The 25,683-nt window shown below is 41.7% G+C and overlaps 1 protein-coding gene and 1 long non-coding RNA gene across 12 annotated transcripts in view; one reads left to right on the top strand and one right to left on the bottom strand.

The window, feature by feature from the left end:
• Positions 1-439: 439 nt before the first annotated feature.
• LOC125408267 (zinc finger protein 426-like) lies at positions 440-24,604 on the bottom strand. 10 transcript variants are annotated; one of them, XM_087905832.1, is made up of 10 exons: positions 24,519-24,604; positions 24,212-24,281; positions 19,600-19,680; positions 17,986-18,495; positions 8,974-9,097; positions 7,973-8,055; positions 6,211-6,337; positions 3,909-3,989; positions 2,391-2,473; positions 440-1,932 (listed from the first exon to the last, which is right to left on the bottom strand). In XM_087905832.1, exons 5-10 carry the CDS (start codon positions 8,996-8,998, stop codon positions 697-699), a joined length of 1,635 nt encoding a protein of 544 aa, XP_087761958.1. In that variant the 5' UTR covers positions 8,999-9,097; positions 17,986-18,495; positions 19,600-19,680; positions 24,212-24,281; positions 24,519-24,604; the 3' UTR covers positions 440-696. The 10 variants fall into 10 exon arrangements, with proteins under 10 accessions (XP_087761958.1, XP_087761955.1, XP_087761956.1 ...); XM_087905829.1 differs by having other exon boundaries at positions 18,388-18,495; XM_087905830.1 differs by having other exon boundaries at positions 18,388-18,479.
• A 65-nt stretch (positions 24,605-24,669) lies between these two features.
• Positions 24,670-25,683, top strand: part of LOC125408269 (uncharacterized) — a 15,149-nt gene continuing 14,135 nt past the window's right edge. For both annotated transcript variants that reach the window (XR_007234434.3, XR_007234433.3), the window contains exon 1: positions 24,670-24,973. This is a non-coding gene — a long non-coding RNA (uncharacterized LOC125408269). The remainder of the gene's footprint in view (positions 24,974-25,683) is intronic.

Genomic DNA, 25,683 nt, shown 5'->3' with positions numbered 1-25,683 from the left:
TTATTACTGGGGGCTGGCAAGTAGGCTTGGGTGCCACAGCATTCACGTGGAGGTCAGAGGACAGCTTTTAAGAGCCAATTCCCTCCTTACACTGTGGGGAACCAGGGAAAGGACGCAAATTGTCAGGATTGTATGCAGAATGCTTTCATCTGCTGAGTCATCTCAACAGCCCTCAATTAAATTCTTTGAAATTTAATTTATGACTGTGGCATATGTGGGAAGTAAGCAAACATATAAAGGTCAGAGGACAACTTTAAGGCATTGGTTCTTTTACCTTGCTGAAGCATAACAAGGTCTCTCGAAAGATACCTGGCCTGCAAGCTTCCAGGTGATTCTCCTGCCTCTGACTCCTATCTTGTCGGATTGTTGGGAATACAGATTAATTCCACTATATCTGTCTATTTCACATGGATACAGACCAAATTCAAGATATCAGACATTCACAACAAGTGATTTTATCCACTGAGCCATCTTGTCAGCAATCGTTTTAATTTTTTGGACATGGAGCATTTGCGTTGCCCAGTTTGGTTTTAAATTTACCCCCATCTTCAGCCTCCTGAACAGCCACCGTACAGTACTGCTCCAAGCTATGTATATAATTTTCATAATGTCTCTCCACTGGGAGTACCATCATGTCTTCAAAGTACACTAGAGCAAATAATGGCTTTCTCTCGTAGCTTCCGTCAGCCAGGCTGCTCACTGGTGAGTTCTTTCATGTCTTCGAAGGGAACGAGGGTGGCTGTAGGCTCTTCCACACTGCTGACACTTATATGGTTTTTCTTCAGTGTGAGTGTGACTTATTTCATGAATTCTGAAGGAACTGGGGCAGATGAAGGCTTTCCCACACTCCTTACATTCATAGGGCTTCTCCCCAGTGTGGGTTCTTTCGTGTATCTGAAATGAAGTGGAATGACTGAAGGCTTTTCCACACTGTTTGCACTCATAGGGTTTTTCCCCAGTGTGGATTCGCATGTGAGTTTTAAGGTGAGTGGAATAGTTAAAGGCCTTCCCACATTCCTTACATGTGTATGACTTTGTGGCACTATGAGTTCTCATGTGACTATTAAGACATGAAGGGTATCCAAATGCTTTCCCACAAATCTTGCACTCACATGTCTTCTCTTCAGCATGCATTTTCAAATGTCCATTAAGATTTGAAGAAATAGCAAAGGCTTTCCCACATTTGACACACACAAAAGGCTTTTCTCCTGTGTGTGTTCTTATATGTTGAATAAGTCGTGAGGATGTAAGGAAGGCTTTCCCACATTCCTTACATTCATAAGGTTTATCACCATTGTGAGATCTTACATGTATACTAAGTCCTGAGTACTGAGTGAAGGCTTTCCCACACTGACTGCATACATAGGGTTTCTCTCCAGTGTGAGTTCTTCCATGGATCTGAAATGAATTGGAATAATTGAAAGCTTTCCCACATTCCTTACATTCATAGGGCTTCTCACCAGTGTGCGTTCGCATGTGAATGTTTAGATATGCAGGGTATCTGTAGCCTTTCCCACATTCCTTACACTTGTAAGGCTTCTTTGCATTGAGAGTTTCTATGAGCACAGCAAGTCTCGAGTTTATAAAACTTCTCCGATATTCATTCCAGTCATAAAGTCTGTCTCCACTGTGAGTTCTTCTACGTGTGTGAAGCTGTGGCTGACTGATAAAAGACTTCTCCTGTGTGGCGGTCTTTCCATTAACATTAATTGGGGTCGTACAGGCTTCCTCACTCTCACTGAGTTCAGAAAGTGCCTCACCAGCGCAGCTTTTCCTGGGAAACATCAGAAAGTCTCTTCTGTACTGACCACAGTCATAGTCATCCTGTGTCGCTTGAGTTTTCAGGTGTGTCTGAAGGGATGAGAGGTCACTGCAGAAGGCTCCAGATTTTGTCCAGTTATGGAGCTCCCTTTCACTCTGGCTTCCTGTTTGCTGGTAAGAAGGAAGAACAACTTTTTTTTTTTTTGCAGCCAATTGTTAAGGTTATAAGCATTTGATAACAAAACATTGTAGTTATGATTATTTCCACTACCTGCATACAGTTCATACTGTTAGTTGCTCTCAAATGGTGTGATTAAACACTTACTCCAGAATGCTGGGTCATCTGGTGTAATTTTTAAAAGCTTTCTGCACCAGTCCAAGAAAAAGATGTAATCTATATGAGTTCTGAAGCAGTGAGTTTCACCACACATTAGGGACACAATTTCATATTATTTCTTCAGACATTTGTTCTTGTGTATTATCTACTTCTCTCAAACCTTCTTTAATGTAATTCCTAGTTTTCTCCCTCGAAGAGCTTCAAACATGCCAAATAGGTACTCTACAAGAGACACATCTTTAGCCTCTAATTTCCTTTGAGAATAAAAATAAGATAAAATTTTTATTCTTACCATTTGCAACCCACTGGACATGTTACCCCTCACAAATTCCTGTTGGGATAGTGAACATTTGGTTTCAGGTTGCATTTTCCATTCTGAAGTAAAACAGAAAAATAAAGGTAGGAGTATGGAGAAGGAAGTAGAAAATAGGAATTAAAAACTAAGGTTTGGGCTGGAGAGATGGCTCAGTGGTTGAGAGCACTGACTGCTCTTCCAGAAGCACCCACCTGGCAGCTCACAACTGTCTCTGACCCCAACATCTCACATCCTCACAGATATCAGTGCAGGCAAAATACCAATGCAAATAAAATAAAAATAAATTATTTTAAAAAATAAGGCTCATTTATTTTATTTTGAATTTTAAAAGGTAGAAAAAGTAAAAATAGATGAGGATTTTTTTCTGTTTTATTTTTGAGACTAAGCAGCCTAGCCTTGAACTCACTACACAGCCCACACTATGCTGACTTCATAACCATTCTGCCTCAGATTCCTGAGTAGAAGGATTATGGGACTGTGCCATCATGTCAGGCAAAGATAAAGACACTGGATTGAACTTTCAGATCATATCAAAAGTTGATTCTATAAAAATTAAAAACGATGGTAAGCAGAAAGAAATTATCAGGGGAATAGAGTAGAAAACTTCTAGAAAAAGAACATCTCTCAAAGCACTAAGTTTAAGTAAACTAAAAGAATATCGGAAGTTGAAGATTTTTCTTCTCGCCTCAGAGTTCTGAGACAAATTTTATCTTGAAGAACTTCATTATAGGACCTTGATTGTTTCAATGGATAAAGTGTTTATTATACAAGTGTGAGGACCTAAGTTCAGATCCCCAGAACTCACATAAGGCTGAGCATGATAGTAGGTGTCTGTAATTCCAGTATATCTATGACAAGATGGTAGATGCAGACAGAAAAATCCCCCAAAGCTTGCCGGCCTGGCACATGCAGAGGCAAACAAAGACTCTGTCAAATGAAGTGGAAAGTGAGGATAGTCACCAAAGGTTCCCTATGACTCCAAAATACATACTGTGGGAACACATACATGCCCCCCATACACAAGAATTTTAAGGCTTCTTTAAAATATTCATTCACCCCTTCATTCGCTTACTGAGTATATATGTGCAGAGCTACGCAAGCATCACAGTACGCATGTAGAGGTCAGGGAACTTTGGGAGTTGGTTCTCTCTTTCTACTGTGCAGATTACAGGGATTGAACTCGGGTTGTCAGGCTTGGCCGCACATGCCTTTACCTACTGAGCCATCTCTTCAGACCAACACAAGGGTTTTGTTTTTATTTTAAGTTTATTTCATTACAAACATACTAAACTTTCGCTAAATAGAACTTCCAAGCCCAGTGATGGTGGTACATGCCTTTAATCCCAGCACTTGAAGCAGAGGCAAGTGGATCTCTGTGAGTTCAAGGCCAGCCTGATCTACAGAGTGAGTATCAGGATAGCCAGGACTACACAGAGAAACCCTATCTCAGAAGAATAAGAAAAAAAATAAAATAAAATTTCCATGAATACTGACCTGAGAAAACTATGTTCTGACATGTACTAAATTCTTCTTGTTCCAACCAAGAGACCAGACTGGGTTTGATGAGCTGATATCCTGTGCACAAGGTAAGACACGCGATGAGAAGGCTCAGGGGAAAAAAAAATGACAGAACTCCCAGGGTTCAAGAATTAAGAATTTTTGCTTTTTCTCCAGTGTTTGGAGACAAGTGCTGGCCTCAAGCTCACAGTAATATTATTCTTATTGCCTCCCACATGCTTGAATTCCAGAAGTGTGCCAACAAACTGCCAGGAACTAGAGTTGTAATGATAAATAAAGAGAAATTATTTTTAAGGCGCTAATTATACAAGTAATATATACTCTCTAGACCCCAGTTAATTTAGTCATATATACTTTTACAAAGTACTAGAGTTTTCTTTCTATAGTACTGGGGGTTGCATCCAAACCCCGCAAGTGATAGGTGCTCAACCACTGAGTCACATCTCAGCCCAGCACTTTACTTTTACTCAAACAGGAAGTAAGAACTGCAACAGCTGGGAAAATATGTTTTAATGTACTGGGGTGGTTCTCAAAAAGTCCAGGGTCTCCATATATTTTTTTTGCTGGGTGGTGGTGGTGCATGCCTTTAATCCCAGCACTCAGGAGACAGAAGCAGGTGGATGATGTGGGATGTCTTCTCTATGTATTATTGGTTGATGAATAAAGCTGTTTGGGCCAATGACTTAATAGAGTAAAAACAGGCAGGAAATCTGAACAGAGATCTATAGAGAGAGTAGACAGAGTCAAGGAGACACCATATAGCTGCCGAAGAAGTAACATGCTGCACTGGTAAGTCACAGCCTTGTGGCAATATACAGATGAATAGAAATGGGTTTAATACTCAGAGCTAGCCAGTAAGAAGTCCAAGACACTGGAAAATGATGTTGCACTTAATATAGTTTCTGTGTGGTTATTCGGGTCTGGGTGGCTGGGAAAGTACAGTCTCCATTTACAGGTGGATCTCTGAGTTCAAGGCCAGTCTGGTCTACAGTGTGAGTTCTAGGACAGCCGGGGCTACACAGTGAGACCTTGTCTTGAAAAAAAAACAAAACAGAGAGGAGAGAGAGAGATCTGCAACAAAGAGATCTTTGTTCCTCTAGAAAACTTAACTGCAAGTGGCTCATATATAGTATTATTAATCACAGTCATCAAGATAAATAAACTTTCTAATTTACTTATTATTTTGTATGTCTGTACAAGTGTTCGTGTATGCAGGTGTGCTTCTGTATATATTGTGGCTAATATCACACCTAGCCTTTACAGGAGAGCTGTGACCCTAACTCAGGTCCTCTTGCTAGAGCAGTAACCATCTTACTTACTGAGTCATCTCCCCAACCCCTTTTTAATTAACTGCACGTGTTTGTGGATATGTATGTGTGTGGTATATGTTATGTGGTATATGCACGTGTGTGTGCAGGTATGAATGCCTGTGCCCACATGCAAAGGACAAAGTGGGGTGCTGGGTGCTTTACTCTAGGGCAGTCTCTCCTGGAACCTTGTTTTCCCAGTGAGACTGGCAGCCAGCAAGCCTCAGTGATCCTCATTTCCAACCTCTCCTCAGTTTCACACCAGGGTTACAGGTGCATGCAAGACCACAATCAGCTTGTTAGATAAGTCCTGGGATCCCCACCCCAGGTCCTCAAGCAAGTTCCCTTAACTACCGAGCCATCTCTTGAACTCCAAGAGAATTTATTGACACACAAATGATACAAGATTATACACTGAGGTTTCTAATTTAGCCTATCAACGTAGAGAGGGAAAATATATACTTTCTTTTTGGGGTGGAGGGCAGGGTTTCGCTGAGTAGCATGGATATCCTGGAATTCACTCTGCAGACCAAGATGGCCTCAAACTTAGAAATTTGCTGGCCTCTGCCTCCTGAGTGCTAGGACTAAGGACATGAGCCACCACCACCCAGCAAAAATATATAGAGATCTTGGTGTTTTGTTTTGTTTTTTTTTTGAGAACCACTCCAGTACATTAAAACATATTTAAGGTGGTATACACCTTTAATTCTAGCATTCAAAAGATAGAGGCAAGGGTAGTATTTGTGAGTTTGAGGTGATCCTGTTTTATGCCTCAATTCCAGGCCAGCAAGGGCTACAATGAGAACCTCTGTCTCAAAATACAACAAAACACAAAATATGCATTTAGGGATGGGGCCGTGTTGAGTAACGGTGGTCCCTTCTACAGGGCCGTGTCTTATTCAGAGCTACCATCACCATTCCTGAAACACAGTCAGTCCATGAGAGGCTGCAGGGAGCAACAGCAGTCTCACCTACTGTGGCCAGGTTCTGGTAGTTCTCCAGCATCACATCTCTGTAGAGCCTTCTCTGGGATGGGTTCAGTGAGGTCCATTCCTCTTGGGTAAAGTCCACAGTCACATCCTCAAAGTTAACTAACTCCTGAAATATTGAACACATGCCATGCTGGTTTTAGCCAATTAAGATCTTTATTAATGAACATGGGAGGATGAGGAAGTGGAACCCAACATCTAAAAAAATTCCCTGGTCTCCAATTCTCTAACACCAAGGTCCAGTGGCTTTACAAACTCCTCTTTAAACTCACGTGTATGTGTGCATGGTGTATATACATGTGAACTGATAGGAACACTTGCCTGTGCAAGTTCACGTGGTGGCCAAAAGTTCACGTTGGGATGACTTCCTCAATTAATTCTTCACCTTATTTTCTGAGACAGGGCTTTTAATTGAACCTGGAAATTGCTGTTTCAGCTAGGCTGGCTGATCAGTGAGTCCTGGAATCTACTTGTCTCCACCCCGACCCTGAAATTACAGACATAAGCAGCCATGCCAAGTTTTACATGGGTACTGGGTCTCAAAACTCAGGTCCCTCTATTTGTACGAAGCCCTTTACCCACTGAGGCTTCGAGGACTCCAGCCACCTTTTTACCTTGCTGGAGATAGAACCCAGAACCCTGACTGAGCATGCTCGGCAAGAACTCTACCACTGAGCTCCATCTTCAGTCTTATTCTCACTCTCTTATTCCCTCAAGTTAAATGTCACTGCTGACTAGGAACTGGTACCAACGGTACACAAGAAAACATCAAGGTATTTCTCTGTATTAGGCACAGTAGCCAGCACCTCCTAAAGACGTGGTGATTGTGCATACATGAATAAACATCTTAGAAAGGGAGGCTATATCATCTACCTTATCACCTGCCAGGAAACTCAAAAAAGGAAGAAACATTCAGTTGATCAGGGACTAGCAAGATGGCTCAGTGGGTAATGTTACTTGCTGCCAAGACTGATGCCCTAAGTGGGGACCTCAGACACACATGATGCAAGCAGAGTACTGACTTTCGCAGTTGTCCTCTGAATCTACACACACTGTCGCATGTGCTCTATACATGCACACTCATGTGAAAACACATACACACACACACACACACACACACACACAAATGTAATAATAAAAGAAAAATGATCTGACACCATGAAGGTAAAGCCAGATTATTACTGAAAGATCAAGATTAACTGTAGATTTCCAACTCACTTAATAGGAAAGATTTTGTCATAATCACTGGCAACTTGATACAAACTAGACACATCTGAGAATAGGGAGTGTTAACTGAGGAACTCTGCCTTCCTCATATTGGCCTATGGGCATTTTCTTGATTTCTGGTTGATGAAGAAAGGCTCTGTCCATTGTGGGCAGTACCATTCCCCAGCAGGTGGGTGTGGGTGTTTAAGAAAGGTAGCTGAGCAAGTCAGGGGCATGAGCCAGTAAACAGATTCCATCACTGCTCTCTGCTTCAGGTCCTGCCTCAAGTGCTGGCCTTGACATCTCTCAGGGCTGAATTGTGATCTGAGAATTGTTCCTTTCACATTGCTTTTGATCCTGGTTTTTTTATCATGGCAACAGAAGGCAAACTATGACAGGTTCTATATTCCAGGGAACCAGAGCCTTAGGTGAATGAAGCTCTATTTGATTTAAACAGCTCTAGAGATAAGTTTGTTCGGAGGAAATTGTCTATAGGTGGAATGTTTTGAATGTGTGTGCATGTGTGTTATCTTTTTACCTGATAATTTGCCAGGCAGTCAATCAGCATCCTTTGTGCTGATACCTTCTCTTCTTGAAGGCAGACTGAGTCCCCTGAAAGATCTTAAGGGAAAGGAAGCAGGTATGAATACTCAGTTGTTCAGAATCTCATCCAAAGGCACAGGAGACATTCCACCCTAGTACAAAAGCCTCAGGTCATCAATCTAACTATAGACGTCTCCTCTTCCCTCCCTCCTAGTCTCCACCTTTCTTGTTCTGTGCCTCTCAATATAGTTCTCTCTCTCCCTCATTTGTTCCCCACCTCTCTCTCACACACACACATTTGAGAGCTCATTCCCACCCCTACATGCCAAAGAATGCTAGAACAGTGCTGTGTCATCTACAACTTGAAAGAAGGATGGTAAGGAATGCTTCTTATTAGGGCAACTCTATTAATAACATCTTCATTCCATACGTAAGGAAGCTTTATGCCCTGAAAATGCCACTTTATCAGGGTTGGAGCTGTAGCTCAGTCAGTGCAGTACCTGCCTGGAGAGCATGAAGCCCCAGGCTCCATTTAGAATCAATGGGCATAAATGGTGCACACCTGTCATCCCAGGTCAAGAGGTGGAAGCAAAAGGATCAAGAATTCAAGGCCATCATCAGTTACCTAGCAAATTCAAGGCCACTATGGGCTACATGGGGCGCCGTCTCAAAAAAGAGAAGTGTTGGGGGATAGAGAGATGGTTCAGTGGCTAAGGACCCAGGTTCAATTCCCAGCACCCACATGGCAGCTCACAACCTAGATCTGACACCCTCTTCAGGCCTCAACAGGCACTACACACACACACACACACACACACAAACACTCATACATATAAAAATAAACGAAATCTAAAACAAAAATGGTACTTTATTGTGACTATAAAACATATAATGAAGACTGCACCTTTACCCTTGTAACACACCCCAGAGGCGCTACAAATATTCCTGTGGGCCAGCAAGTGGGTTTCAACCTGCCTTCAATTCCTAAGGCCTTACCATGGGACGGGTCAGTGGCTGCCATCCTGTAACGCAGAAGTGGGTCCGAATATTCCTTTCACCGGAGCTGTCATCACTTCAGTGCAGCCGGTGAGTTTCAGTGGACGGTGGCACTCTCCACTGCCTGTTGTACACAACCATGAGCACTTCTGCAGTATCAATCACTAATTAACATCAATTACTTAGATAATACCTATCAATTATACATTAACTATATGCAGGAAGTACATAGGAAGATCATTAAACACAGTACTCTCTGAAACATGAGGTCTAGTGATACTAGCTGCAATTTACTGAGGAATGCTATGTAGCAACTGTGCAAGGAGTGTGTGTGTCCATGTGTTCAATTAATCATTATAATCACCCTTCCCAGTAAACACAACTGCCCTTAAAAGATCTATATTCAAAGCCAAGTAGGTGATGAACACCTGTAACGCCAGTGCTTTTCACTCTGGGTATTTGTTGCTCTCACTGGTTTGATAAAGGACTCTCACTGATTCAACAAAGAACTAAATGGCCAATAGCTAGTCAGGCATAGGTTAGGCAGGACTTGTGGACAAAAAGAGAGAACGGGGATGAAGAAGGGCAGAGTCACCAGCGAGATGCGGAGGAACCAGGAGATGAACATGCCATGCTAAAGAAAGGTACTACCATGTGATAGAGCATAGATAAAGCTGGTTAGTAACAAGTCTAAGCTATCAGCTGAGCATTTACAATTAATAACAAGTCTCTGTGTGGTTGAGAGCTGGCTGGTGGAACAGAAAACCCTGCAAACATGCCAGCCCTTGAGAGGCTGTACCAGGGAAATTGCTGTGAGTTCAAAGCTAGCCAGGATATAGACTTTGCCTCAAAAAAACAGGGAGCTAAGCAGGTAAGGCACTTGTGTCCAGACAATGAGTTTCATAGCTTGAGTTTGATCTCCAAGACCCATGTAAAGGTGGAAAGCACCCTTCTCTCTGCATCATACATCATAAACACAAAGAAAACAATCAGAAAATTTAAAACATAATAAAACAGGAAAGGATCTATATTCAGAGAGCACTAGCAATTGCTCATTTTTCATCTCATTCAGAAACGATGATGCCGGACTTAAAGGCAGGTAAAGGTTTTTTATGACTATGCAAACTTGCTCTCATCTTCAACAAGTGGTAAAATTATATGTACAACAAGCAGATCGCTATTTTCTTATTTATTTGTGTGTAAGTCTTCTGTAAATGTGCACATGCAGAGGTCAGAAGGCGGCTATGCCCTTCCCTATCTTTCTAAACCCATTCATTTAAGGTGGGGTGTTTCCCTGAACCAGGGGCTCACATTTTCACTGAAAGTCAGAAAGCTTCAGCGGTCCTCCTGTCTCCATACTCCTTAGGATGTTAATTGGACACATAGTTTGATACATAAGTGCTCAGATCTACAGCAAATATACTTGAAAACTGAGTCATCTTGATGGTCCCAAAATAATCTTTTTGTTTTCGGGTAGAATTTTCTTGGTGGTATTTGATCCTGTTTGACAGCTGTGGAGGATGGAATTCAAGATTCATGCAGGATAGACAAGAGTTCTACAACTGAGCTATATCTCCATCTTAAATGTAAAGGTATTTGCGCAGGGAGAATCTCAAATCATAATTTAAGCAGAAAGCAACCTCAGCAAGGTCTTGGTAGGAAACGCAAGCCTTCTCCCCCAAACACAGGGATGGCTAGAGCAAAATTAGATCTGTTCAACACCCTTTTTACAGGTCTTTTCAGAGAACCATCTTTTCAGTTTTTGTTTTAGGGTTCCTGTTTGCCTGTCTGAAACAAAATTATTATTAGTTATTATTATTATTATTCACCAGTTTGCTTTAATTTCCTTCTCATACTTTTTTTCCTTCTTCTTCCTCTTCTTCTTCGTCTTCTTCTTTTTTTTTCCTGAGACAGTTTTCTGTATAGCCCTGGTTAACTTGGAACTCGTTCTATAGACCAGGCTGGCCTTGAACTCAGGGATCACCTGTCTCTGCCTCCCAAGTTGTTTTTAAAAAACAAAACAAAACAAAGAAGCAAAAAATAAAACAAGGTCTCATATCCTAGGCTGGCCTCAAACTCACTATGTAGCCACGGTTGGTCTTGCACTTCTAATCCTCTTGCCACCATTTCTTCTAATCCTCGTGCCACCATGCCCAGTGGATGTGGCGATGCTGATCAAACCCAGAGTTTTGTGCATGCTAGGCAAGCACTATACCAACTGATTTATATCCCCAGCCCTCCTTTTGGTTCATCATTAAGCATTATGTATCTTAAAAATAATTCTGTAGACTGGAGAGATGGCTCAGCTGTTAAATCCTAGGTTCACAATCAAAAATATAAAAAGCATTTTTGCTAAAATTTAATGGCAATCATCAAACCCTGAACAGCAGTCCAAATTATATAGTACAAGTTACACAGTTCATTATCTATAAATCAAATTGTACACTCACAGAAACCTTACACAGGCCCTATTCCATAGATCAGACTAAAATAATGACTCTAAGATATAATTAAAACTCAAGCACATCTTTGTGGGAAGAGGGGAAGCATTATGTCATGTGCATAAAGCCTAGGGGACATGGGACGTCCGGCCCTACCCCTTTCCACACATTCCACCAAGACAGCATCTCTCACTAGACCCTCAGCTAGACTGGTAGCCAGCAAGCTCCAGCAATCTTTTGCCTGCCATACTATTGGGCCTACAGGTACACAAATGACTATGCCAGGGATATTGGGGATTCGAACTGTTTCTCACGCTGTACACAAGTGTTCTCACTCACTGAGCCAACTCTTCAGTTCAAATGCACACATCTTAAATATGCACTGGGGTTCTGATAAAGGTTTATGTCCTACCACATTCCTAACAAGATAAAAGCATCCCTACAGAAAGCCCACAGTCCTCCCTTTCCAGTTCCTTCTTGAATTTATGATTTCTTGCTTCAGTCTTGTACTTGGATTACAGGTATGTACCACAATGCCTGTCTCCCAGACAAGCATTTCTGTTTTTTGTTTGTTTGTTTGTTTATCTACCAGATATAATAATATGTAAGTGAAAACAGGACAAGTTGTTCATTGTAACATGAGGGCTGGCTTGTTGGGGTATCTGTCCCACCCAGTACCCCACAACCGGCAAGCCACAAAGAAAAATCACGCACAAGACTCCATAAGGTTATAAACTGATTGGCCCATTAGCTCAGTCTTCTTATTAACTAATTCTTACATCTTATGGTAACCCATAATTCTACTCTGTGTTAACCATATGGCTTGGTACCTCTTTCAGCTGTCAGCTCACATGTTGTTGCCTCTTCGGTGGTCTGCGCAGGAGTGGCTAAAGGAGCTTTCTCCTCCCTAGCCTTATCCTATTCTTATTGCCCCGCCTCTACTTCCTGTCTGGTTGTCCCACCTATACTTCCTGCCTGGCCAATCAGTGTTTTATTAAAATACATGATTGACAGAATACAGATAATTCTCCCGCACCAGTTCATCTTTTCCAAATGTTGACTGTGGAGGCAAAAAAGTCAAAATGAATAATAAAATTCCTCTTTCTCTTGCTCCAGTGCCTTGTGATGCCCTGTTATCTAATAAAAGTTTAACTCTTAGCTTAACTGTGGCATCTCATCCCAAATGGCCAATCTTTTCTCTCCTTTTTATTAAAAATGGGTTTTCTTGCCCCAATCTTAGAAAGGACAAATGGGGTTTATGAAGTTTACTATCTAGCAGGACACTGAATTGTCACCTTTTATCTTAATGACCCGAAACAAATGGCCCAGGATACAAGTTAGGTTAATGTCTCTTAGCTGCTACAGAAGGTACCCATTCTCTCTCAAAGGCAGCAAGTGCATGAGAATTTCTATGCCGTGTTTGTCAACAATGCATAGTAGTAGTGGTGGTAGTAGTAGTGTGTATTTGTGTGTGCATGTGCACCGATGTGCCAATGTGCAAGTGCGTGTATGTATGTAAAGGTCAGAGGCCAATTTTCTGGGGTTGTTCTCACCTTCCACCATTATGTTATAGGACCACATTCAGGTTACCACCCTGCTGAGTCATCTCTCTGGCCCCATAACATACATTCTTCATTAAAACTTTGTATCAATTTTCACCTGGCAAATACTTTTGCTCCCATGCCTAGAGCTCCCTGCTTCCATCATATTTAAACTATCTTCTATTTAAGAAAACACCCAGGGGCTGGAGAGATGGTTCTCATACAGGACCCAGGTTCAATTCCCAGCACCCACATGGCAGTTCACACTGTCTAACTCCAGTTCCAGGGGATCTGGTACCCTCACACAGACATACAAGCAGGCAAAACAATGCACATAAAAATGAATAAATCTTTAAAAAAAATACCTGGGAAAATATATTAATATCATCTTCTGGAATTAAGGACTTGTCTTGAAATATGTGCTATATACATTTTGCATGATTATGGGCTAGGCACACATTTTAAACCTTAGTATTTCATGAAAAGCAAAACCTCATACCACCTCTAAAAAATGCTTATAAGCTGGGTATAGTTGTGTACACCCTTAATTTCAGTACTCATGAGGCAGAGGCAGGTAGATCTCTGTGAGTTACAAGCCAGGCTGGTCTGCATAGTAAGTTTCATGTCAGCCTGAGCTACACAGTGGTTAGAAACCTTGTCTCAAAAACAATTTTTATAATACCAAAAAGGTGACCTGTACCTTCAACAAAACAAAAGGCTCCAGTGCTTTGTACCTCCAAGCCTAGGTCTGAGATCCTAACATGAACTTCAGATTTAAACCGAGGGCCAGAGACAGGCATAGCCAAGCAGTCCTGCTAAGTGTGCAGTTCCCCTCATCACGATAGCTCAGGCTCCAGTCCCTTCTGCAATACGATCTGACCTGTTTCCAGGGGACAACCCCCTCTCTAGCCTAACCCCATCCATACACACTGGCTCCTAGCCTATTCCTTCTCCCAACATAAAAATCTTTCAGAAATACCAACTGAAGTGAATATATGCTTTTGAAAGTTTATTTTTTGTTTTTTTTTTTAAAAAAGGGGGGGTGGTCACCAGTTTCTCTTTAGAATACCTTTATTCCCATCAGGGCAATTAGAGATCCTATTGAAATTATACAACTGAGTATTAACTAGATTTAATTAAATGATTCTCACAACACAATATAAATTTAAGTTTCCCGGAAATATATTAAGAATGGGAGGGTGAGAACAATACCTTGTTTGTGCACTCACCCAGAGCACAGCTTGACTGCACACACCAGCGTCCAATGTGAGTTTTACTTTGCTGTTTGTTTTTTTCAAGACAGGGTTTCTCTGTGCAGCCCTGGTTGTCCTAGAACTTGCTCTGTAGACCAGGCTGGCCTCAAACTCAGAGATCACCTGCCTCTGTTCCTGAGGGCCACCACCCAGCTATGAATTCTTTTTTAATAAGTTTTTTCTCCAAATGTATTTTGAGGGTCGTTTGCATGTATGTATGTGCACTATGTGTATGGCTGGTACCCAAGTTAGAAAAATCCAAGAATTGGCTTCCCCTTGAACTGGAGTTATAGATGGTGGGTGCTGGGAACCAAACACTGGTCCTCTGCAAGAGCAATAAGTGCTCTTAACTGCTGAGCCACCACTCTAGGGCCCCCACAACATGAACTGTTAGTGCTTTTGGTCTAAAAGTGCAATAATAATATTATTATTTATTATTGTGTGTTGTGGGAATTGGCTATGACTGAACATGTGTGGAAGTAGAGGGCGACATTCAGAAACAGGCTCTCTCACTCTGAGCTCTAGGGACTGAACTCAGTCTGTCAAGACTTGGGAGCAGGCACCTTCAGCTGCTGAGTCATCTCACTGGTCCTTTATATACTACATTATTACTATTGTGTGTGTGTGTGTACACTCTCACTCACACATGCCTGTGTGCAGGTACATGTTCCATGGTACACAGAAGGTAAGCAAATTTGGGAAGCTGGTTCTCTTCCAACTGTGGGTTCCAGGGATTAAATTCATATCAAGTTCACACAGCAATTTTTACCCATAAGTCTTACCCACTGAGCCATCTCACTACCCTTTTTAAAGTTATTACTATTACTGTTTGTGTGTGGGGGTGTGGGTATGCCCATGGTCCATGGCACCCATGTAGAGATCAGAGAACAATTTTGGGGAGTTGGTTCTCTCCTTCCACCATGTGGGTCCCAAGGATTGAGCTCAGGAGGTCAGGTTTGGCACCAAGCACCTTTAGCATTGAGCCACCTTACTGGTCTTCTTTTTTTGAACATCCCAAGTGCCAGGATTATAGATGCACCTTTACTCCTGGTAACTCAATTTGTGTGTGTGTGTGTGTGTGTGTGTGTGTGTGTGTGTTTTCTCAACACAATATAAATTCATCAGTGTGAAGTGGGCCTGTGGGGAGGAGAGAACTCGCTCCTGAAAGTTGTCCTCTGACCCCCACATGTGCATGCCTATACAAGCACACACAGTAACGAATATTTTAAAGGTCCTGGACTAAACAATCTTATCAAAAGCAATGTTTAGGATGATGGGTTTATCTGGCTTACAATCAGAGACTATAGTCTATCACCAAGGGGGAATATAGGCATGCATTCAAGCAGCTATTCACTTCACACTGACAATCAAGAGCAGAAAAATGAATGAATCCTTGTTGGCTTGCTCTTCTGTCTTATTCAGTTCAGAGCTCCAAACCAGGGACCGGCAGCACCCTCAATAGGCTAGAACTCCCTACAGGAATTAACAATCAAGACAATGCCCCCACACCAATCTGATTTACACAGTTTCTTACTGAGACTCTCTTTCCAAGTGATTTCAGGTGGACAAGTTTACAATTAAAAGTTAACTGTCACATCACAAAGGAGAAAAATGAATAATTCAACAGGATGGGTTAAATGAGGTAGGGACAGGATGGCAGAATAGAAAAGGGAGTAAGGAGAAAGACATTAAAAGTCTTTTGAAAGCATTATATAGACACCTACCTTCCTAAAATATATACTTATATAAAAAGAGTTTAAATAGAATTACCCTGTAACCAGGCAACAATGGCCCTATCGGATATATCACAGCCTAACAAAAAATTCAGTTCCGAGAATGGATAACCTCTTCGGATGATGCTGCACAGACCTCCAAACATTACAGACTTTTGCCACTGCTCTTGGTTACCCTTCAGAACTTGAGAATAAGACCCTATTGCAGAAAACACCACATACTTGAGTCACAGAACATGAAGAAATCAAAATTCTACTAACCTGGAAACTTCATCCCTACTGACTAGTTTTTATACTGCTGCGTGCTAGGTTTGCTACTGGGGAAAAGGAGGAATTGCCAATTTTTTTAAAAAATATATAATTTATTTTTATATTATGTTCATTAGTGTTTTGCCTGTATGTCTGTGTGTGTGAGGGTATCATGTCAAAAGGCCTGGAACTGGATAGGTGTAACCTGCCATGTGGGTGCTAGGAATTGAACCTGGGTGATCTGGAAGAGGAGCCAGTGCTTTTAACTGCTGAGTCATCTCTCCAGTCCCAGAATGACCAACCTTATCCAGCTGTGAAATCTGCAAAGCTACAATAATGACCATCCTGGCACGATATGTCCACTGATGCAGCCACTAGTGGTACAAATGTATGGGAGTAACCAAACACTTTCTGATTGGTTTAAGACCATCTTCACAAGATGGAACCCATACCCCTTATCAGAGTCAAGAACCTGTGGTTAACAGGCCTCGGACCCTAGGAGGAAACCTACCACTATCATTGCACTAAATAGACATAAAGGAATAAACCATGACTTATCACTATACCCACAGGCTAATGATCTCTAAATCTGCATCAGAGAAGCTTCTTGCAGTAGGTGGCAATCAGCACAGAGGTCTACAACTGGTCATGTTGCAGAGAATAAGAAGCTGTGGAGTGCTCAGCCCTTGGTGAGACATCTCTATCACACCCTTCCCCTCAAGGCTCAGGAATCGAGAGAGAAGAAAGGACTAGAGGCCACAAATGACTATAATGAAAGTGTTTCCCAGACACACCAGGGCACTTGCACAAATGAACTCACAGTAGTTGTGTAACATGAACAAGACCTCTGCAAACTCAAGCCAGACAAAATCCCAGTACAGAGGGGAAAGCAGAGGATGAATGGCAACTTACAGGAGGAATTAGCTGTGAGTATACAAGTGTGACCTCTTGTAGGTTGTGCACAATTCAGTGGATGGAGTATTTGGGCTATACAAATTGGACAAGACGAGAGATGAAGAGAAGGAAGAAGCAGAAACAGAAAAGCTGGGTGGGAAGGGAGATGGGAACTGACCTGGAGAAGCTGGGGAGGAGCAAATAAGATCAACAGACACCATATTAAACTCTCAAAAGGAAAGAAATTAAAGCAGCAGCACAGGCACATTGTACGACAGGACATACTTCATGCTGCCATTGAGGGATTTCCAAGCATTATTATAAGGTGTTAGCTGGAATCTATGACTTGATTTTGACAAAAGATGTTGAATTGGTGTAAATACTTGAGGCTTTTATTTATGACACATTCTATAACACAGAACTAAATATATTAATTGCTTCCAAATTTACATGCCAGTATGCTATTCATAATCAATCAGCCTGAAAAAAAAATATGACCATGGGACAATAAAATATTGAGAAACCCATATTTATTTAACTTTTATTATAGTATATTGTTGAAATTATTCGATTTCTTAGTTATTTCTGTTCATCTATTATTGTACTGAATTTATAAATTAATCACAGATACATATATTATAGAGTTCTATACCCTTTACAGTTTGAGGTTGCTCCTGACATTCTTAGGAAGTATCAATCATGGGACCTGGGGAAAGGCTCAGTGAGCAAAACACTTGCTGTGTAAGCATGAGGACACTGAGTGTGAACCCTGGCACCCATGTGAAACCCAAGAGGTTGGCACACGTCTGCAACCCCAGTGCTGAGGCGTATAGGAACAGAGACTTGTTAGTCAGATAGTCTAGCCAAAATGATGTGCGACACTTTTAATGAGAAGCCCTACCTCAAGAAAGCAGAAGACACAAATGTTGACCTCTGAGTTCCATGTGTGCAGCTAAACACATAAAAATATACATGTATATATTCACAAAATACACAAATAATTAAATGATTTTAAAACACATTTATTGAAAAAGAAAGTCTCTCCTATAGATAAGGGAACCACTGTATTGTTCATTTTACTCAGTAACCTACAGATGACGGAGGGAGGTACCCATTGAGAAAAGAACTCACAAGACTACTATACACTGGGTTTTGGTTACATTATGGAAAACATGGGGAAATGAGCAAAGAGAAATACATGTGCTGCTTTCTGGGGGCCCCAGTTGAGACCAAAGATGTTATTGTAAAGGGGGAAATGTACTCACAAGATGTGGTAATGTGCGTAAAGTATAGTGATACAGACCTGGAACTCCAGCACTCAGAAGGTAGAAATAGGAAGTCCATGAGTATAGGGTCATCTTCAGCTACACAGGGAGTTCAAGGCCAGCCTGAGTTCTGTCTCAAAACAAAACTGAGTATGAAATTATAGTTAACAAAGGGGAATATGCTTAACAATTGCTCCACAGTTTACATGTGAGAATAGGATAGCTGGATGACCACAGCATTTAATGCTAAGGTCAACAATCTACAGTTTGAACAGGTGGCTAGTTCCTGCACTTGGCCTTCATTAAGCAACAGCATCATACTGAGCTGCATGACATCATAATGCACAAGTATGCTCCTTAGAGCACACAAACTCTCATTGCTATTCACACATCACACCCCAGCTGCTCCTTATAAAGTCTTGGAGTATGAGAGACCTCCACCTGGGTACAGGGAGCCATTGTTCCTACAGCTACAATTTACAAGAGAACCCAGATCTGATTCAACACCAGCTTGTGATGTAGGTGAGCCTTGTTTCTATGTGTTGCTTTCATTGGTCAATTAATAAAGAAACTGCTTGGCCTGATAGGTCAGAACATAGGTAGGTGGAGTAGACAGAACAGAATGCTGGGAGGAAGAAGGCAGTGAGGCAGACGCCATGACTCGCCTCTCTGAGACAGCCGCAGGTTATAATCCTTCTGGTAAGCCACCACCTTGTGGTGCTACACAGATCATTAGAAATAGGTTAATAAAGATGTGAGAGTTAGCCAATAAGAGGCTGAAACTAATGGGCCAAGCAGTGTTTAAAAGAATACAGTTTCCGTGTAATTATTTCAGATAAAGCTAGCCGGGAGTCAGGTGGCAGGACACCGCCAATCCTTTTACAAGCTTGAGCCTTAATATCCACAACCTGGATAGCTGGGCATGGAAAGTCAAAGACTCAGCATTTGTGATAACCTGTTCTCAGATAGCCTAGTAGGTATGTCATTTGTTGTCTTAATGTATGGCCCAAAGCTGAGAAAGGCAATTTCTTCTATCAGAAGAGAAAGGCAACAAAAGATTATCTGGGACAGATAAGCCACAAGGCAGGAGAAATACTGATAAAACCTCTATAGTGAAGGAGTGCTGAGGGTACTAACAGGATTTGCTGTTGGTTTCAATTTGTCAACAAAATTTTAAAATAAAGGATGTATTCCCACCAAAACTAAAACAGCATGGCCAGCAAGGTGAATCAGTAGAAAAGGGTGCTCACCGTCAATCCTCAGAGGCCCCACAGGGTGAAGGAGAGAACCAACTGTCACAAGCCACCCTGATATCCACACCCCTCCAATAACTGTATTTAAAGAAATAAGAGGATGAGTAAAAGACGCTGCATTGTATGTGTGTGTAACTAACAGTGTGCCAGGGCCAGTGTGTGTGTGTGTGTGTGTGTAACTAATAAACAGTGTGCCAGGGCCAGTGAATGGCTCTGTGAGGAAAGGTGCTTGCTGCCACGCCTGAAAAGCTGAGTTCTAACCCTGTAACCCAGAGGATTTTAACAGTCAATTTCCATAAATGCTGTGGCACTTCTGTATGAGCACAAGCGCCCCTACACACACATACACACACACACACACACACACACAAATAAAACAAATGCAAAAGCCAAGCGTGCCAAATGAAATCCTGAAAGATACTGACCTAGGAAAGTGTATGCAGTTAAGATGTTATCTGAATGGACTATGTGTGCTGACAAAGTTGCTGCGGAGCCTCAAAGGTGCCGTCAAGGTATACTGTGTTCACACTGGAAGAGTGAGGCACACTACCGCTAACAAGCTCTTGAAATAGACACAGAGGGGCTGGTGGGATGGTTCAGTGAGTACAGGGCTTGCCATGCCATCCCCAGAACCACATCAAGGGGAAGGACAGGGAGAGAACCAACCTTACACAGCTGTCCTCTGACCTCTGTCCACACACCCATGTCACACACAAAAATAAATTTTAAAAAATAGTCACTAAAAGGAAAACATTAGCCAATATATAAGTAAAAAATGTTTACAAGTTGTTGATCGGATAAAATTAGAGCAATATTCAATATCAATTCCTTTGATTATAGAACCGTAACTGAGGTTGCAGCAATCCACTACAAGGTACTATCTATATATCTATCTGACTTATGAAAATAAATTATATAAATTTTGAATTTTAAATTAGATCACAATATAGAAACTTTTATTATTTACACATGATAAAATTTATCACATATTCACTTGATATTACTCATATTAAAATATATAGGATTATATAAATCTCAGTAGTCATGAGGCAGGAACAAAAGGAAACATGGATTACATAGTGAGTTCAAGGCCATCTAGGGCTACACAGCAGGAATCTACCTCAAAGACCAGAAATAAAAATGTAAAGACTGATGTAGTCACATAATCTACTAAATTACTCTTGAATGGGACTCACTTTGAAATCATTAACTCAAGGTGGACATACCTATACTTACAATGCTCAGGAGCCTGAGGTGGGAGGAAGGAGTATAAGGTTGGCCTACACAACACAGCAAGATCAAATAATAAGAAAAATTAAAAAAAAAAACAACTAAAACTTGATTTTTAAAAAGCCCTTTATTTTATTCATTTGAGTTCCTAGCCAGCAAAACTGCTGCTTGGGGAAGGAGATAGAAGGGGGCAGAGAAAGATGATTCACCAGAACAAGACTACAAAGCAAACATTAAATGACACAAACAACAGAGATTCAACATAGACTCTCACTATGTAATGCCTCAGTTTCCCAAGTCCTAGTAGTGCAGATATATAACACTCAATGGCTTTGTTTGTTTGTTTGCCTCAGTTCCCCAAGCACTGGAAGAACTGGCCACCCATGCAAATGCAGCTTCTCAGAGTACAGCCCAGTGCTCTTAATCACTTGAAAAGGCCAAGGGACTTCCCTTGTCAAAACAAATGCCTTGTACTTAAACTAAAATTCTGTTTCTTATTTTCCCAGAATAAGTTTTAAATGAAGTTTAAGACAGATTGATTCAGAAACTGCTATATAGGTAAAAGACCTGGAAAAAAGAAAAAAAAAATTAATGTATGTCAAAATAAAATGTACATGTCTTCTGACCTAGAACACACAACCTTTTGAAAGCTTACTGTGACAATATACCTCCATAAATACAGGAAAGGGGGAATAAGAAGGCTGGCAAACTGGCTAAAGGCACTTTCAGCATAAGCCTGTCTATCTGAATTGAGTCACCAGAACCCACATGAAAGAATCAACTCCAAAGTTGTCCTCTGACCACAACCATGTCACCATCATTGGGGTATTAGTATGCACACATACTAATAAAACAGTACGTTTCTAAAATTAAAAGAAAAAGGGCAGGTACATGTATTTACTGCAGTTAACAAAGATGTTAAAAAACTTAAGTGGGATGAGAGCTGGGACACAAGACATTCTTCTTGTTAAACTGTCAGCCTACAATTTTTGTGTTGTTTATTTATAAGGAAAAACATCTGTAAAACCAAGTGTTGGGGCTGTGGCTTGGTGCAGAGTGCTTGCCTAGCAAACCCAAGCTCCTGGCTCCAACTGCCAGCACTGCCGACAAGCAAAGTGCTGTGACGGACAGTGTCTTTAGCAAGCACCAAAGCTAGGACCACAAGAAATGGATGCCTCCCTAATAAAATATAGTCCAAGTATGGAACATCTACAAATTATCTTCCACACACCTTTTGAAACCTTGGAGTTGGCAATGGAAAGCTGTGGTACCCGAACTTATTGGAAGCAAGGTGTGACTGTTGACCCAGTGCTTGGGAGACGGTGAGTGGTAGGAGTATAAACTCAAAGCCAACCAAAGCCATTAATAAGCTCGAGACTTAGCCTGAACTCCATGCCTCAAAAAAGAAAAGCAGAGGGCTGGAGAGATGGCTCAGAGGTTAAGAGCATTGCCTGCTTTTCCAAAGGTCCTGAGTTCAATTCCCAGCAACCACATGGTGGCTCACAACCATCTGTAATGAGGTCTGGTGCCCTCTTCTGGCCTGCAGACACACACAGACAGAATATTGTATACATAATAAATAAATAAATAAATAAATGATAAATAGAAAAGCAGAATGCAGTGCCTAGCTGCTCACCAAGTACGGCAGCTTGCCTACTACTGTAGACAGTAGTAGGAAATCGCTATGGCTTATAAACAAGCACAATATAGACATCTTTTGGTTTTATTTTTTGACACAAGGTCTTGGTATGTAGCCCAGTGGGACCTCAAACTCGCAGTGACACTCTTGCCTCTACCTCTCAATTGTTGGGACTGCAGGTGTCTGCCACAAAGTCCAGCACAACATAGAAATCTTGAAGAGATCATACACCTCCAAACACCCAGAAGCTTCTTGCTGTTGTTGTTGTTGTTTAAACAATGTGGAGAATTTTGAATGTTTATAGATCAGATAGCACATGGCATCATTGTTAATTTTCAGTTATTTTTTTTTGCGGTGCTGGGAACTGAACCTAGGGCTACACATGCTAGACAAGTGTTCTACCTCTGAGCTATATTCCCAAGCAGTTTTTAACTTTCTTCTTTTCTTTTTTAGAGACAAGATTTTACGTGATTCGGGTTGGCTTACAACTTACAATATGACCAAGAATGACCTTGAACTCCTAATCCTCCTGCTTCTATGGATTAAGTGCTGGAATTACAGGAAAGTGGGCTACTACACACAGTTTATGTGTGGTATTAGAGATTCAACCTAGGGATTTGTGCATAATGAGCAAACACTCTATCAACTGAGCTGCATACCCAACTGTTCTTCAGCTTTTCTTGATCAAAATCTAGTAATTTTGTTTTGTTTTACAAGATAGGGTTTCTCTGTGTAGCCCAAGCGGTTCTGGAACTCACAGAGATCCTCTGCCTCCCAAGAGCTGGGATTAAAGGCGTGTGTCTCCACAACCCTGCCACATCCCCCTTTATTTTCAGTTTACATCTTAGCAAACAAATCATCATACAATATATTTATCTATTAGAAGAAAGTGAAAACAAACTTCTGCAAAGAGGTGGATGCACCACAACAGATCTGGATCATCAAACATGCAAGTACATTTAAGATTTTTCTTTAAAAGAGAAATGGGGGGGAGGGGGAGACGTGTTGTAGGAGAGAAAACACTAATTTATCAGTCTTAACAGTTAATTCTACAACTTTTCATAAAGCTTTCTTCTGTGAGGTTCACATTTTTAAGCAGTTTGGTGCTGAACAGACCTAAGAACTAAGAAAAAAAAAATGTGTAGCATGCACAAGGCCCTGGATCTGATCACCAGCGCAAAGATGTAAAAGGGATGGAGAAACAAACACAGTTCTAGGAACTTTAGATGTGCAGAACAGCTCATTATTGTTGCTTGTTGGATTTTTGCTTGTTTTAAACCAATGTTTCACTATGTAGCACAAGTTAGACTTGTACTCTATATACAACAGGCTAGCGTGGAATCCATAGAACCCCTCTTGCATCCTTAGATTTAAGACATGCACAGACACCGGGCTGGGTTTTCTTAAGTGGACTTGAGGTCTACCAACGTTTATACTCGCAAAATAAAGAAATACATTCTAAATAACTAAAAAGTATGTCTTTGTATCTGAAGCTAATGGGCAAAATAAAACACACAAACACACACACACACACAGGAGAGAGAGAGAGAGAGAGAGAGAGAGAGAGAGAGAGAGAGAGAGAAGAGAGAGAGAAGAGAGAGAGAAGAGAGAGAGAGAGAGAGAGAGAGCGCGCGCTCAACAATAGGAGTCAAGTTCTCACCCGAGACATTCGTTTCTAATTTTTTTTTTTTTTAAGGAATACGGCCTTTTCCAGAAGGCATCTGTCACTAAAGTGCTCACCAAAGGCGCTGAAATCACAAGGTTTATGACGGTCGTCACTCCAACTACTCCAGCGAAAATTCGTTCCCTTCTGAAAAAACAAACAAAAACCAAACAACCAGCTTTTTTCCATAAAAGTTCCTCTGGCGGCTTTTGAAGAGCGGGAGCTGCGGACACAGCCAGGACGCGCCTCTGCGGTCTTTCCCACCCCGGTGACTGACAGCCTGAGAGACCCAGACTTGGCCACGTCCGGAGGCGCCGAGGCGCGTAGAGCAGAGCTCAGCACCCTCGATCAACCTGCAGGGAGTCCCTATCCCGCGAAACTCACAAAGGCCACAGTTCTCCAGTGAAGTACTCAGGGCAGAGAGCCACCGGAAGAGACGGTCACGGTCCTACGTCACTTCCGCTCGCGCATCATTTGATGCAGAGGCGGAGCTCGGATCCTACTTTGCTGTAAGAATTCTGGTTTCTTTGCAGTTAGGGCGGAGGTGCTGTAGTGGCTTCACAGCGGGAGCTGGAGGCCAGCGGTGGCCTCGTGGACGAGATAGAATTAGAACCTAGGATGTGAACGGAAGTCATCTGTGGCACCCGGGCCCTGTTATGTAAGCGCTACCACCGTAGGGTTTCCTGTGGAGACCCCACCCAAAGAAAGCTCATCAGTAACTTTCTGCCTGCCTCCCTCGCGTTAAAACCCTTGCTTTCCAGAGCTCATTTGAGTAGGAACAGAAGACAGTGTCGCTTCCGCCATTATCTGCACCTCTCAATGTGTTGAAATTGCTTTTGGTAGGTTGCAACCATAAAGGCTGCTTCAACAAATTGACCCAACCTCATCCCATTCCACCAGGCTCGGGAGTCACTGGGAGGAATTTGAAATGCTAGAGGTTTTCGAGTGGAAATCCTGGGTGGTGTCTTTAGCATTCTCCTAACCCTATCTGTATCTTTCCCAGCAACTGTTTTCCTAATTCCCAGTTCTGATAAATGCCCTGGGTGCCTAAAATGAACTCAAACCTTGTCATCTCAGTGAATATCCAGTCATCCAAGCGATTCTGCACTGTGGAATACTGACGCTCCCTTGAGACATGAAGAGCCAGGTTATTTTACAAGCCCACAGTGCAGTAGCTGAGAACTGCAATGTTACTAGAAGTCTATTGAGGAACCCTTAGAACCGAATTCTGTTGACTTCTATTGGTTTAAGTAAGTCATAAAAAGAAAGATTATTCCACCTTCTGATGAACTTAAAAGGATTTATGGTTGTGATCTCTCACAGAATGTAATGGGCCTTTTGTAAAGAGACCCATTTTGTGTGACCCCCCCCCCCCGTTCCCGCCATGGATTTGTTCAGTCAGGGGCTTGTGTTGCCATAGAAACAATATGCCAATATGATTTCACAAGAAACCACCGCACATTTAAAACTGAAGTAAAAGCTCTTTACTAAATCACACTGCCAAATGGGGCTATCGCCCAAATAAGAGCTGGCATCAAGTAGACGATTT

Source organism: Myodes glareolus, chromosome 4 (genome assembly GCF_982192425.1).
Source record: "Myodes glareolus chromosome 4, mMyoGla1.1, whole genome shotgun sequence".
NCBI classification, from domain to species: Eukaryota; Metazoa; Chordata; class Mammalia; order Rodentia; family Cricetidae; genus Myodes; species Myodes glareolus.
This window is presented reverse-complemented; position numbering and strand designations above follow the sequence as displayed.

What these genes read in the sequence shown, in the direction of transcription:
- LOC125408267 (XM_087905828.1), bottom strand. Translation starts at nt 8,998, where the DNA reads ATGGCAGCCACTGACCCGTCCCATG. An exon ending in AGCCACTGACCCGTCCCATG is followed by an intron (nt 8,056 to 8,973) that starts GTAAGGCCTTAG and finishes CTTTCCCTTAAG; the next exon opens with ATCTTTCAGGGGACTCAGTC. An exon ending in CCAGAACCTGGCCACAGTAG is followed by an intron (nt 3,990 to 6,210) that starts GTGAGACTGCTG and finishes CCTTGTGCACAG; the next exon opens with GATATCAGCTCATCAAACCC.